Below are 14086 nucleotides of genomic sequence, written 5' to 3'. Positions count from 1 at the left end.
AGGGATGGAGTGTGACCACTCTTAGGGTTCAGGGAAGAAGAGGATAGGCTCAGGAGCGCCCAGACAAAAACTGGGTTTTTTTCTCCCAGGTGAGTTTGATTTAAGCTCCAGGACACAGGGCCACCATGTGAAGTTGTTCAGGACGCAGGACCAGGTGGAGACAGGTGAATGAACAGCTGTAATCCAGCCCCCACCTGATTGCCAAACCATGTCTACCCAGACGGGGCACTTTTGTCTAACTAATGTTCGTTCCCAAAGGGGCTGCCTCTTCCAGTTCACACACAGCAGCCATAGAGGCTCGTAAGCCTGGAGAGCCCAGTGCTCACCAGCATTCCCTTCAACACAAGAGAAGACCTCTTCTGTAAGGTCCTGACCTTGGGAGCCCTGCCCAGCCAGTCTCCTCCTTAGGAACTCGAAGGGCCAGGGGGAGCTGTCCCAAGGCGGGCTGACGCTGGACCCGGCTTCCGCTCCTGCCACGTTTCCGTTGTTTCGCAACCAAACGTGAAGGCGTGTGTGCACGTGTGTGTTGGCAGCCCCTCCCCCGCCCTCGATGCCCCACATACTTGAAATGCTGCTCAGAGGGGCAGCTTTCTCAAAATCTATCACTAAAGTGACACAAGGTCATTGTAAAAGAAGAATTCAAACAACACAGAACTGTTTCGTTTAGAAATGTAAAGCTTTCTGCAAACTACCGCCCAGAACTACCCCCTGTACAGCCCATACACCCTCATTGTTCTTGTTCTAATAATCGCAATACCTCCTGCTCTCCTCCTCTTCCTCCTCCTCGTCTCTCTCTCTCCCTCTCTCTCTCCTCCTGTCATACATCAGGGTTATGAAGGCATGCCCCGTGCATTGCAAGACTGTAGCAACTTCCTGGCCAAGTCTACCCCTGAGAAGGAACTCACCCTCGGCTGAGAACCACTGAATGTACATATATATCATATATATTATATACATTGCATCCTGTTTAGTAGCTGCCTCATATTCCACTGTACGTAGGGATGAGTCGTAACTTATTCGACCAGTCTCTAACGGATGGACAATTCAGACACTTCCAGTTTGGGGCTACAGTGAACCTCCCCCTACCTCCATCTTAGACCCCTGAAGACGTTTTTCCTGGAGGACCAGCTCCCACAGGTGGGATTACGGGCTCACTGGGTGCAGTGGTCTCTCAGGCTCCCACGCATGTTGCCAAACTGCCCTCCAATGACAGGTGGGGCCGATTTTACCCCCAGCTTCAGAGATCAGGGCTGGGTGCCCCCTGTGACGGGTGAGCGTCATGAGCTTCTGCCTCAGAGGGGAAGGACAGCCAGTGGGCCAGTGCCAGAAGGGCCACAGTGAAGGCTTCTGGCATGAACCACAGTGCGGCTGCTTCAGCCATGGGGTTGGGGTCCTCGAATGGAACAGGGCCCGGGGAGGTCATGGATGGCATAAGACTCAAGAGCAGAGGGTGAGGGTGAGAGATGAGATCAGGGAATCTTATGAGGCCACAACTTTCCAATTTGGAAACTTCTGGACAGTTTAAGGTTCATTGTAAATGGTCACAAAGTAGCTGTGAATTAAAAATATCCAGGATAACTAAACTTTAGGATCTGTGGGTTGGCCACAGGGCCACGGGGTGGGGGGGAACGTTGTCCCCAGAGAACCGTGTCATGTGGCCACAGCCAAGATGGTGCCCAGTGAAAGTGACAGGCCCATGGGGTTCCTAAAAGGGGGCAAACTGAGGCTCGACACTGCAGACCCTCAAGAGCAAAAGCTTCCTATGAACCCTTAACCCAGCAACGGGCGGGGATCAGAGGAGAAAGAGAACTCACCTTCTTCCAACCTGTCGCTGAAGGGGTCAGCCCCGAGCACTGGGGGGAGGACCTTGAGGGGCTCTGCGCTCTTCAGGAGGGTGGTGCCACCCCAGAAAGGGTTGACAAAGTGCGGCGGGTGCTCGGCCTCCACCCCTTCCATTTCCAGGATCCGCTTGTAGGACTCCAACAGCAGAAGGTCGTTGGTCTTCCTTTCAATGACAGCTGGGAAACACCAAGGCGATGAAGGTCACTGCCAGGAGACCTGGCTGCGGGCAATCTCGGGGTGGTGCCCCCCTTCCTGCTGCAGAGGAAGGGAAGGGACAGGAAGTGGGGGGTCGTGAGCTCCTGTCAGGACAATGGCTTTCTCTTGGATTTCACCATATATTTTTCGGGGGGGGCAGTACCACCCCAAAAGGGTACAAGTTAGTTGTTGAGAGGCAAAAAATAAACTGACTCTATAAGGTACAAATGTAAGTATGCAGATAGACATACAGGACATAGACAACTATACAGTGTATTAACAGTATGAAATTTTTATGAGGATGGGGCAATTAGGAAAAAAGTATCTAAAAAGGCTCCTTAGAAGGCTGAGAATCACTGGGTATACAGTAAAAACTGGAAGCTGTGGGCTGCCCTGCTTTAAACCACTGATTTTTCCTTGTCCCTCGCTCTGTCCCCAGCTTCCAGGCTTTCGCTCATGCTGTTCCTTCTGCCCAAAATGCTTTTCCCTACACTCTCCTCAGAGTAACCCCTACTGCTGGTTGAAGACTTAGGTCAGGCCTTGCCACCTGCAGGAGTTTCCCTGACCTGCCCAGGTTGGGGGAACTGTCATCCTCACTGTCTTACATAGTCCCATGCGGTCCCTGGAGTCTGTCATTCATTCGTTCACTCATTCATTTCACAGATGATTATTGGATGCCTCCCATGCCAGGCACTGTGCTGGAGATTGTGGATACAAAGAAGAAGAAAATCCAATAACAAACCGGCAGCCCCTGCCCTGATAAACATCATAAGCTTTGGTGTTTACGGGAAGATGGAAAGACAAGTTCAACAGATAAACACGTGGACCCCTTACTACCCAGATGCTCATCATCTGAATTCGGTAACTACTGGCTTTGGATGAGCTGAGAAGGATAAATCTCACAGTACCTATACTGCTGCTATTCTTGCTGTAAATCGGGGGCCAAACATTTGCATCAGGAACTGGCTGTCAGATCTCAAGAACCTCGCAGATTCTGAGAGTGGGAACCACCTAGACACAAACTGGGTGAGCACTCAGAACCAGGCCTACCATGGGAGGAAATCATAGGAGGGACGGGGTAACCGGCCCCTGACAAGGCAGCAGAAGGAGGCCGTGCTGGAGAGAGCACATTTAAGCTGAGATCTGAGGCTGAGGAAGAACCAAATATGGGACAACTCTTCCAGGAACAGCCTGTGCAAAGGCCCAGAGATGGGATTGAGTTGGTGGGGAGGGTTGGAAGTAAAGAGAGGAGAACGGTGGAGGTGCTGAGCAAGGAGGGAAAGCAGGACAGGAGATAAGAAATATAAGTTGGGCCCAAGTTCTAAGAACCAGATAGGCTGTGGACAGGAAAGAGTTAACACAGATGTCCTCATTGCTATCCTTCCAAAGGCCCTTACCTGGCATCAGGGAACGTGGATTGCAGGAAGGTGCCTGCTGCCATTAACCAATAAGAGTGGCTCACTCAGCCTAAACTGTGTGTGCAAAAAAAAAATGTGGTGCTTTATGCTAAACACCTGCTTTCCTCCTTGGGAGTCTGATTTAGGTGTCTACTAGTCTCGATAAGCTTTCCTGGTTGACACGTTTCATACGTATTGTCACAGCATGTGGCTGGGGGACTGTGTCCTGTCTGACCCCACTGGGAAAGCACCCTTGGAAGCTTGCTCCTTGTTTCCTCCAGACCTCACCCTGAGCATCTTTTCCCTTTGATGATTTTGCTTTGGATCCTTTCGCTGTACTAAGTCCCAGCCATGAGTACAACTATATGCTACGTGTGTGAGCCCTCCTCACGACTCACTGAACCTGGCAGGAGGGGACCACCTTAGGGAGTTTCCAAACACAAACTGTATTACTAAGAACCTTAGGTTTTATTTTAAGAGCAGTGGAAGCCGCTTGTTCCAAATTGTCATCATCTGTGTAGGGGCAACCCTCCCTCTCTATGCTGAGCTCAAGGCCTATGACTAGAAATGTGCGTTCTAGTTAATAAGCACTGGCCACATGCCAGGCACTGCTCTGAGCGCTTGTATTTCCTCCTTTCCGATCTGTAAGCTTTTCTTTTGTTTTTCTTGTGTTGTTGCATTGGTTAGGACAACCAAGACAATATCCAATAGGAATGATGAGACAGCAGACATCCTCGCTTTATTTCTGATCTTAGAGGAAAAACATTCAGTTTTTTACCGTTAAGTGTGCAGCTACTTGTAGGTGTTTTTGTTGAGAGTTTTTATCATGAATGAATGTTGAATTTTGTCAAATGCTTCTGTTGTAATGATCATACTGTTTTTCTCTAAGAACTATTAATTTACTCAATCTTCCCAACAAACTTATAAGGTAGGTATTGGGTTTACCTCTTATATCTTTTCTTTCCTTTTTTTTTGGGGGGGGGGTACAAAAAAACTAAAGCACAGAGAGGTTCAGGAAGTTGCCAAAAGTCACACAGCTTATAAGAGTAGAACCAGGATTTGAACCCAGACAGACTGACATTACTGCTCACATGCTTCACCACCAGACTCACTGCCACCAAAAAAACAAGTCCTCATGCCTGGTTACAGAAAGCTCTGGAAATGGTTTCTAAGAGTTCAACGGGACCAGCTTGACTCACCAAAGTACTGAGAAAGGTTGGTATCGGTGATGTTCCCCGTCTCCCCTAACTGCACCAGGATCTTGGTGGCATCACAGTTTATCTTCTGAAAAAGATTCTCCACTGAGCTCTTGAGACCCTCCAAGGTCTTGCTGATCTCCTTGTAGCTGTTCTCATACATATCTGCCTCCTCGGTGGTCTTCCTCAGTTTCTCCTGGAGGCAGACCCCGATTCCCACCCAGGTCAGCCAGGCTGCCACCCTGGGGTCAGCCCACCCTTGCAGACTTTCAGTGGAAATGAGGGTTCGGGATCCTGTGAGGCCAGGGTCTCCAAACTCCAGGTTTTCAAACCTCAAAGGGGGTGGGAGATCAATTTAATGAGCCTCAATTGGCATTAAAAAAAAAAAAGACTTAACTAGAACAGAAGAGAAAGGAAGAGAAAAATACTAGTATGCACTGCAGGTAATAAGGATAACAACACTTATATTGTTTAAGGTAGGTTTTATTTTACTTACATACATGTATGTGTGCCTACATGTGTGCTGGATTCATTTGTTTTTTATTAAAAGCTGACGACTCATTTTTTTTAAAAACTGTGGTCGGCAGGAAAAATACATTTTACATTTGCAGCCTAATACCTGCCTACCCACCTACATACATGTGTGTGTTTATATTATCTAATCAAATGAAATTAAAGTCTCACAAATCAATATTCCTATTGTATGTTCTAATATCTTCTATTCTGTTCTATTCTATTCAGCCTTGTTATTTTTTAAATGCTGGCTGCAATCCAACGAACCAACTTCAGCACTCGCAGCTTAAAATGCATTGGTTGCTCCAGCCCGGTGGTTCTCAAAGTGGCGTCCCAGGGCCAGCAGCCTCAGCTTGAATGGAGAGTTTGTGAGAAATGCACATTAGGGGCTGCAGTTCAGACAGAGGCTCTGGGGGCGGCCCAGCAATCTGTGCTGTAATGAACCTCCAGTTGATTCTAACTCACAATAAAGCTTAAGAACCTCTGTGAGTCCACTGGGTTGCAATGTTAGCTTCAAGTTAACGTCACCTAGGAGCTTTAACATATTTGCTGCCCAGACCTCAGCCTCAGAGATTCATTCGGAGCCGCTGGTCTGGGGTGCAGCCTGGGCGTCATCGGGAATGCTAAAGTCTCCGAAGCGTCCCAACTCACAGCCGGGCTGAGAACCACTGTTCCAGGCTGAGTGCCCCAATGCCTCCTGCGTCTCCTTCTGAGTCCTCCCCTTGCAAAGGTGAACTGGGCCCAGTAGGGCCCAGGGCTCTGTCTCAGATCATGATTCCCAGGGGTCGGCCTCATCCACACACCCATTTTCCAGGTGAAGAAACTGAGGCTGTGAGGCAAACAGCCAGGAGAAGGGAGCCAGGATTCCAACTGTCTCTCAAGCACCACACCAGGCAGCTTCCTGTTCCAGATGCATTTTCCTCATAGGACAGCGAGAGCTGCCCTCTCATTCTAAAAGTGCATCAGAAGTTGACATGATCAAAATTTTTTAAAAAGCCTGATGTGACGGTGATAACATGTGTCCAACACCTAAAATGCTCCAGGCATTTTATATGCATTATCTCAATTTATCCATACAACAGTCCCTGTTTTCCTATGAGGAATACTGAGGTCAGAGAAGACAAGTGAACTTGTTTTTAGCTCCCCGTATCAAGTCATCTAACTACCTGACCTTGGGCTCAACTTTTTATTTGGGCGAGAGGAAAGTAGCAGTCCTATGAGGTGAGAATGATTATAATCTCCATTTTACAGGTGAGAAAACTGAGGCTCAGAGAGGTTGAACCACCTTCTCAAAGTCACACAGCTAGGAAGGGACTTTACTGAGAGTCATACCTGAGCATTGGTTCCCAGGGCCTGGCTGCTTACCTCCTATGCAAAACCCACTTAGAAACTGGCCCCACTTCTCCTGGAGGGGCAGCCGATGGCAAAATGGAAGGTGTGTGGAAAGGGCCCAAGAACAGAGCAGAAGGAAGTGACCTTTAGCAGGAGCTAAACACACATCTTGTGAGCCTATGGCTATTAAGACAAATTCTCCTGCATAGCGTATTTGCATTTGAAAAGGCTTCCAGGAGTCCTGCTAAATCCAGAGAAGGAAGAGCTGATGGTGGGAGGCATTCTTGGGGTTGTCTGGTCAGCTTCCCCAGGAGGCTACCTGCTTTAGACCTTCAAAATCCGGAGATGCAGGGCAGCACTAGCCCCAACCCCAAGAAGGCACCTGGATGCTGGGTGACCCTAAGCCGAGGACATGGGACCGCAGGCCCGTGCCTCACTTGAGGAGGGTCTCCTTGAACTTGGGCCCTGCCTGGAAATCTAATTCTTCATTCCTGGACTCCTCCGGGAGGCTTCTCTGAGCTGCAGCAGCTCAATGGGCAGTATGTGCTTTGCTGCCCTCCAGTGGCCTATCAGAGAATGGCATCGCCATGGCTGTACCAGGTGCAGGCTAACAACAGCCCCAGAGAAGGGAAGGGAAATGACCTAGGAGCACCGTTCCTGGGCCAGAAACTATTGGATTAAAATGGCTTTGCACTCAACTCCCTGAGTTCACATCTTTGGCAGATGTTTGCTACTCTCCCTTTATACCTGGATAACAAAACCCTGATTGTACTTAGGGCATTTCCAATTCTTCTTCACAATGGGGAAGGCCAGTGTGGTGTAAACACAGAAGTCCCTGGAAGGGATTTCAGGGAAAGAACTTTAAGCCAAATGACACACCAGCAAGGCCTTTTTTTTTTTAGTTTAGTTTAGTTTAGTTTAGTTTTGTTTTGTCTTGCCTTTCCCGCTTTCTTCCTATCTGGAATGTATATGTTATGGCTGGACCATCAGCAGCCATACTACAACTATGAGGCATCCTTGGGAATGTAAGCCACACACTAAGGATGGCAAAACAGAAAAGGGGGGCCTGGCTCACTGATGATGTCATGACCAGCCCTGAAGTGCCTATCTTCAGATTTATTTCTTAACAAAGTAAATAAACTTCTATGTTTTAAAAAATATTTTATTTATTTAATTTTAGAGAGAGGGGAAGAAAGGGAGAAAGGGAGAGAAATGTCATTGTGCAAGAGATACATGGATCGGTTGCTCACACACACCCCACACACTGGGGACCTGGCCCACAACCCAGGCATGTGCCCTGACCAGGGATCAAACCAGTGACCTTTCCATTCACAGGCCAGCGCTCAATCTACTGAGCCACACCAGCCAGGGCTAAACTTCTATCTTGATTAGGCCAGTTATTCCCGCTGAGCTACACCAGCCAGGGCTATTCTGAGTCTCTATTATTAGTGGCTAAGTACAATGCAAAGCTCATACAGTATCCCAGATCCATGATGTCGGTCAAGAGACTTTGCCTCTCTGAACCTCAGTTTCCTTACTGTAAAATGGAGAGATCACAGCAGGTGCCTCACAGGGCTGTGGAGAGGATTAAATGAAATAGTGCAAGCAAAGCCCTTAGCCTAGTACTACTGGTATGTAGTAACTGCTCAAGAAATGTTTGTGATAACTATTGTTGACTGAGAATGGGCTACAGCTAGGACAAGGGGGAGAAGGAAGGAGAGCCCGAGGCAGACACCAGTCTGCAATTCGCCAGCCTGGAGTGAGCTGACAGGTGCACAGCCCTGGGCTAAGCTCCCTAAAGCCTTTGAAAGGGACAAAGAGGCCCTAGGGACAAAACTCTGCTGCAATACCTGCTGTAGAGGCCGCTTGTGACAAAGGGTCTGAACCTGTCGGGCCAGTAGACAGTCACAGGGCAGGCGTGTTACTTCTGAGAACCAACTGACAGGCTGCCTGACAGACAAACAGATGACGGAAACCCCAGTGTCCCTCCCTCCCCATCCTGGTCTCACCTCCAGCTGCCTCAGGACAGAGTAGTTGTCATCCTGGGACATTTTCTGCTGGGACTGCAGGAGGGAGATCTCGTTCTGTTTGGGAGGAAAGCAGACCGTGAGGAAAAGTGGGTGCTTCCCTCCCCACCACACCTGGAAAGGAGCCTGGACCTCAAGGAGTTGATGAAGATTTAAATTATCCCACCCAAGGAGCCCAGGACCCCTGAGCCCCCCTCTTGTGCCCCTGGAGGTCTCCTAACCAAAACAACAGTATGGCTCATTTTTTTCTGGATAAATGTCTAGAACAGTGTGGTCCACACAATTTTCCTGAGTTGGTAGCAACGTTGCCTGCACCATTTAGTACTACAGCACCAGCCATGCATGGGCATTGCACACTTGAAATGTGGCCAGTGCCACTGAGGAACTAATTTTTAAATATTTAAATTAAACTTAAATCGTGGCTACTGTAATGAACAGGTGGCTCCAGAGCAGGGTTCTCGAATCGGAGTCCCTTGGGAGCCTGTGAAAACACAGAGTGCCGGCCCCACTCCCGAAGGCTCAGATCCAGCAGCTTCGCGGGTGCCCAGGATCATGCATTTCTAAAAGTTCCCAGTAGATTCTGCCGCTGCTGCTGTTTAGGGGCCAGATTTGAGAACCCCTGGCTAAACAGCTCCTTCTAGTCCAGGTCTAGAAGGTGCGCACCTTTTGAATGATCAAGTCCATCCCTAGGAATCCACCCCGTGGAAATAATAGGACGAGTGGGCAAAGGTGGTCGCTCAAGGCTGTTCACTGTGTTATTATTTATAATGGCCCCCACTAGGGACATACTAAATGTCTACTGATAGAGGGTCAGTTTAGTCAGTGATGGTACATTCATATCATGAAGGGGAAGGGTCTCAAATAAGAATGGTTAAATGCAGAGTCGTGGTCCATTCTCAGAGAAGCTAGGTTTGTAGGTATGGGATACAGCCTGGGGAAAATGCATTTTTAAGAAGCATCTTGTGATTCTATCACAGAGCATCCAGAATCCCCAGAGACACTAAAAAGAACATAGCGGGTGTTGGGAGGTACCTGGGATGAACTGTTGGGAGAAGAGTTTACAGCCATCCTAACGCCAGAGACAGGCTGTGTAGCTGAGAGAAAAAATACCATCATGGCGAATGGGAAAGATCTAGGTGCATTCTATTCGGGAACCATCTCCTGGCCGGTCGACTTACAAACGGGGTCCTCAAATACCTCTCTATGGTTTGACTCTGTCACTCCACTGGGACTAGCAAGTGCTCCTTCCTGGAACATGAGAATTCAGGGTCCTGCGAACTCCCAAACCATCCTTCCATCATCATTCCTTCAGATGTTTGCAGACCATCCCTGCGATACTAAATATGGCCACCAGAGGGCAGTGGCGCATCACCGAAACGCGAGGTCCTAAACTCAAACCCAGCGAACTCTAGGAAGAAAGCTTATATGGGCGGGGGCGCTCAGCTTCCCGTGGGTGGGAAAGCGGGCCGGAGTCCTCAAATCTGACTTTCCAAGTGAAATCAGAAATCCACAATTTCATGTGCAATATCTTGGTTTTTAAATGCTGGCAACCAATCGATTTAAAATGTTGGAGGTGGTGAAGTAGCAGCAAAAGAAGAATGAAGGCTGCATGTGTCCAGCTGAGGGCCTCTGATCACAGTCCTCCAGGGAGGGGTGAGGCCAGATGTTAGAATTCTAACTGTTTTCAACTTTTTTAAAAAATCGGAACCCTAGTTTGAGCAGAGGTGCCACAAGAAGGCAGACAGTAAGGTCTCAGACATGTGTCTCCCCAACGCCTCATCCGGGACTGCTGCATGTTACGTTCTATACAGTGGTGTTTCCTCATGACCTGGGTTTAAACCAAAAAATGTTCTATGAATTTTTTGGTAAAAGTTTGGAAAGTACCGCTCTAGTCCAAGTAGTCACTCTACAGACAAGGAGACTGAGGGCCAGAAAGGGCGAGATCGTGGTCAGTCCCAATGCCAGAGACTGGCTGTGCAGCAAGAGGAGGACAGGAGAGCACTCAAGGTGAACGGGAGAGTCAAGGTCAGTCACCGTTTGGGAGCCACTGCTGGTGCCTCCCATGGTGTGCAGGGCCTTCCTGGGCATCAGGGATGCAGGGGGAGTGCACGGTGGGCTGGACATTCTCCATCTGTCCCAGGATCCTCCCCTCCCCACCCCACCCTCTGCCCCGGGGCAGGGGCATCCTTGCCTCTGCTTGGCCCATGAGACACACTAGTGAGGAATCACACAGTAGAAGGAGAATGAGGTTGGGGGGTACTTGCCCACTCCTGGGCAGGTCACTAGTTTGGCCACATCCCTCCGGGAAGGACATGCAGACAACTTTCTCTACGCACCACTCTCCTGACTCCAGAAGCTGCTGCCTCCCCCTCTAGGTCTGAAGCCCTCTCTTCTCGCTGGTCCTGCATTCTCCCTGTTCAGTTTCCTTAGACCTTTGTAAACAGTCCCTCTTAAAGAACTCACCTCAGTCTGCCCATTGAGGGCACGCCATCTGGTTCCTGTGACAGCCCTACCTGCTACGACCATCTCCATCTCTTCCAGTCTGTGTGCCCTGCACTATTATTATCTATCAATCTATCCTTATCTATGAATAGTCTTTAAGTCAGCCAGATTTCATTTTATTGTGCCCATCACTATTTGTTTACTATTACTACTTACCACACTAACAATATCCAAGTCACAAGTTTGCTCTCGAGCTGTATGTTTCCTAGTCCTCATGATAATTAATTCCTCACTAGGAAATTAAAAGTGTCATCTATCCATTCTAGCTGCTGTCCACTTGTCTGTAGCCAGCACACAAACCCAACACTCAGGAAACAGTGCCATTACAAAAGGAAGTGGCCTCTCTTGTCATGTAAACAGAGCACTGGGGCCTTAGAAGGAGGAACAATAACGTCCCAGAGGAGGTGACATTTGTGTGGGGTGAGGACTAATGAGTGGCATTTCACCAGAAGTAAAGCAGTGGGGTGGGGAGGAGGGAACGGCACAGGGAGAGCCTCAGAGGAGGGAAATGCACAGGACAGCTGCAGCTGGCAGCTGCAGAGGGGTCACTGGGGGTCACAGTGGGGGCTGAGTCTGCAGGGGCAGGTCAAAGGCAAATTTTGAGGAGCCTGGAGTGACACCCTGAGTTTAGACTCTGTACTTTGCAGACATCCCAAAGGCCCTTTATGGATGCCCTGGAGAGTATTGAGCTTGGGAGATAACAAGACCAACCAAGGCCGGCAGGTTCCTTCACAACGGAACTTGTCAGGGCGTTTACTCTGCTCCCGCCCATCGTGTCTCTCCAAGATGGCCTGCTGCCTCATCTCGGCCCCGTGAAGCTGTTGGTCAGCAAGCGATGAAGGCGAAGGGCTAGATGCAGATATTTTAGGTTTCACAGGCCATATCTGGTCTGCCTTACATAGTCCCCTTTTATTTTTTTTCTTATACCCCTATAAAAACTGTAAATACCACCCTTAGTTCATGGGCTGCACAAAAACAGGCCACAGGCCACAGCTGGCCCAGGCTACAGTTTCCTGAACCCTGGATTCTGAATGTCACTTGCAGCGAGGGGACAGGACCACATTAAGTGTGTATATCCATTGAAAGACAAATGCCAGCTTCGGGAAGGTTAAAGGCAAGGGGAGCCCAGGGAAATGTAGGGTTTCCCAAACTGGTTTGACCCGGAGGCCCTCCTGTCTGCAGGGCACACCAGGCAGAGTTCCGAGGAGCCCCCTCTGGGGGAGGCTCCGGGAGCCACTGGGCCTCGGGCCTAGGAGAGAAGAGCTTCCCTGACCTGAATTTTCTCGATCTTCTTGTGCATCATCTCCATGTCATTGTTCAGCTCCGTGACGTACGTGAACCGGGCGAAGTTCTTCTCCTCCTTGTCCAGAAAGTCCTTGATGAGCTGATTCAGGTTGCCATTCTCGGCCAGCTTCAGCAGCCGGAGGTGGGCCACCTCGTAGCTCTCAAAACTCTCACCCTTGCTCTTCTTCCTGGGCCTCTTGACCTTGAGAGCTAGAAAGGGAAAAGCAGCAACAGGGAGTCTGACCAGGCAGGTGCTCAGTGCGGGCCCCGGAGAGACGGGCTCTGTGTCGTCACCTCTGTGCCCTGGGGAGGAGGCCACCCTTTCCCAGGAGATGTGGCAGGGGTTTCACTCCTTCGTTGCCTCGTGAATAGATAACTGAACACCTACTATGTGCCAGATACTGAGCTGGGGGTCTCTGGACACAAAATCTTTACCCCACGGAGATTTGGTAGAGGAATCAGACATAAAGGAAAAAAGAAGAACAGACACCAAACAGAAAAAGAAATCCAGTGACTGCCACTGTGGCCTGAGCAACAGAGGAGACCCATGAGGTGTTGTGACAGGGCAGCTGGACGGTCAGGGACGTCCTCTCAAAGGAGGTGCCATTTGAGCAGGATGAAATTCAAGGAAGCCCTGGGGACAAAGGGCCGGGAGCAGGCTCAGAACTTGGTAAACCCATGGAATTAGAACAAAGGACGTTCTCCCAGCCTACTTCCTCCAGCCCGGACCCCTGCAATAGCCAACTCTTCTGAACTCAGCCTTACCTTTCTGATTTGGTCCCCGTGTGGCCATTAGAAGGATCTTTCTAGACCTTTCTAGTCACACCTGGCCCCATAACCCCTTTACATGCCGAGGCTCCCCCCTGTCCTTGGGACCGAGTTAAACCCCCCGAGCATGGTTTAAGATCTGGTCCCCTCCACCCTCAGGAGGGTGCACCTTCTTCCTTTTTGGCCTGCTCCTCGAACTCCGTACGATCATTCAGCTTGGCGAGCAGGAAGGATTTGAGCTTGGTCTCGTGAGCGTAGATGCGCTCCAGCTCTCGGATCTCCAGGTTGTACTGAGAGATGTCCTTCTGCTGCCGCTCCTTCATGGCCGCCATGCGCGCCGTGGCTTCCAGTCTGGGGGAAGGTGGCCACAGAGCCTGAGGGCCCGGAGGACCTTCCCTCCCGCTCCCCTCTCCCTACCAGCCCAGGGGGACTTTCCGCCAACGGGGGTGGAGGAACAGCCCCTTTTACCTGAATGACAGGAGCTCCCAGCTCTAGCCCACCTCCAGGAAATTCTTTTTCTATCACCATCATCGCTACAACCACCGCCACCATCATCATCATCACCAGCACACACATCTCCATCATCATCACCGCATCACCGCCATCACCATCAGCACCACTTGTCTATTACTATGTCCCAGCGGCTCCAGAATACGTAGATATTGTTTAATCCGCACTACCACCCAAAGAGGTCCGATCATGATGTTGTTGCGTTGGAGCCGGGGTTTGGACCCACATCTCACTGACTCCAAAACTTGTGATCTCCGCAGCCCTGTGTGTCTTTGCCCCGTGAGGGTCAAACCAGGAGACAGCCTGGACTGAGAGAGACCCCCAGGATAGACGCAGGGGCACCTGGAGGAGACAGTACAGCACGGAGATTCGAACCTCAGCTCCGCCCCTTCGGCCATTTACCTGGATCTCAGGTATCTTGGCCTCTCTAAGCCCTCAGTTCCTGGTCTGTAAAATGAGGGTGTAATTCCTATGGCACTTTTGGGGTTGAACTATTTACCCAAAGCACCCGGCATCATGC

General features: G+C 49.9%; 1 protein-coding gene across 1 annotated transcript in view; it reads right to left on the bottom strand.

Moving 5' to 3' along the window:
- The window catches only part of CCDC63 (coiled-coil domain containing 63), a 29584-nt gene that overhangs the window by 285 nt on the left and 15213 nt on the right, over positions 1 to 14086 (bottom strand). Inside the window, exons 7-11 of the mRNA XM_037133439.2 lie at positions 13226 to 13407; positions 12278 to 12498; positions 8485 to 8559; positions 4634 to 4826; positions 1815 to 2018 (exon numbers count right to left, since the gene is read on the bottom strand). Of these exons, the coding sequence (XP_036989334.2) occupies positions 1815 to 2018; positions 4634 to 4826; positions 8485 to 8559; positions 12278 to 12498; positions 13226 to 13407 (875 nt within the window). The remainder of the gene's footprint in view (positions 1 to 1814; positions 2019 to 4633; positions 4827 to 8484; positions 8560 to 12277; positions 12499 to 13225; positions 13408 to 14086) is intronic.

The sequence above is a fragment of the Artibeus jamaicensis genome, unplaced genomic scaffold, assembly GCF_021234435.1.
Source record: "Artibeus jamaicensis isolate MK-2021 breed Jamaican fruit bat unplaced genomic scaffold, CSHL_Jam_final contig_525, whole genome shotgun sequence".
NCBI lineage: Eukaryota > Metazoa > Chordata > Mammalia > Chiroptera > Phyllostomidae > Artibeus > Artibeus jamaicensis.
Note: the sequence above shows the minus strand (reverse complement) of the source record. Positions and strands in the feature narration are given on the sequence as shown.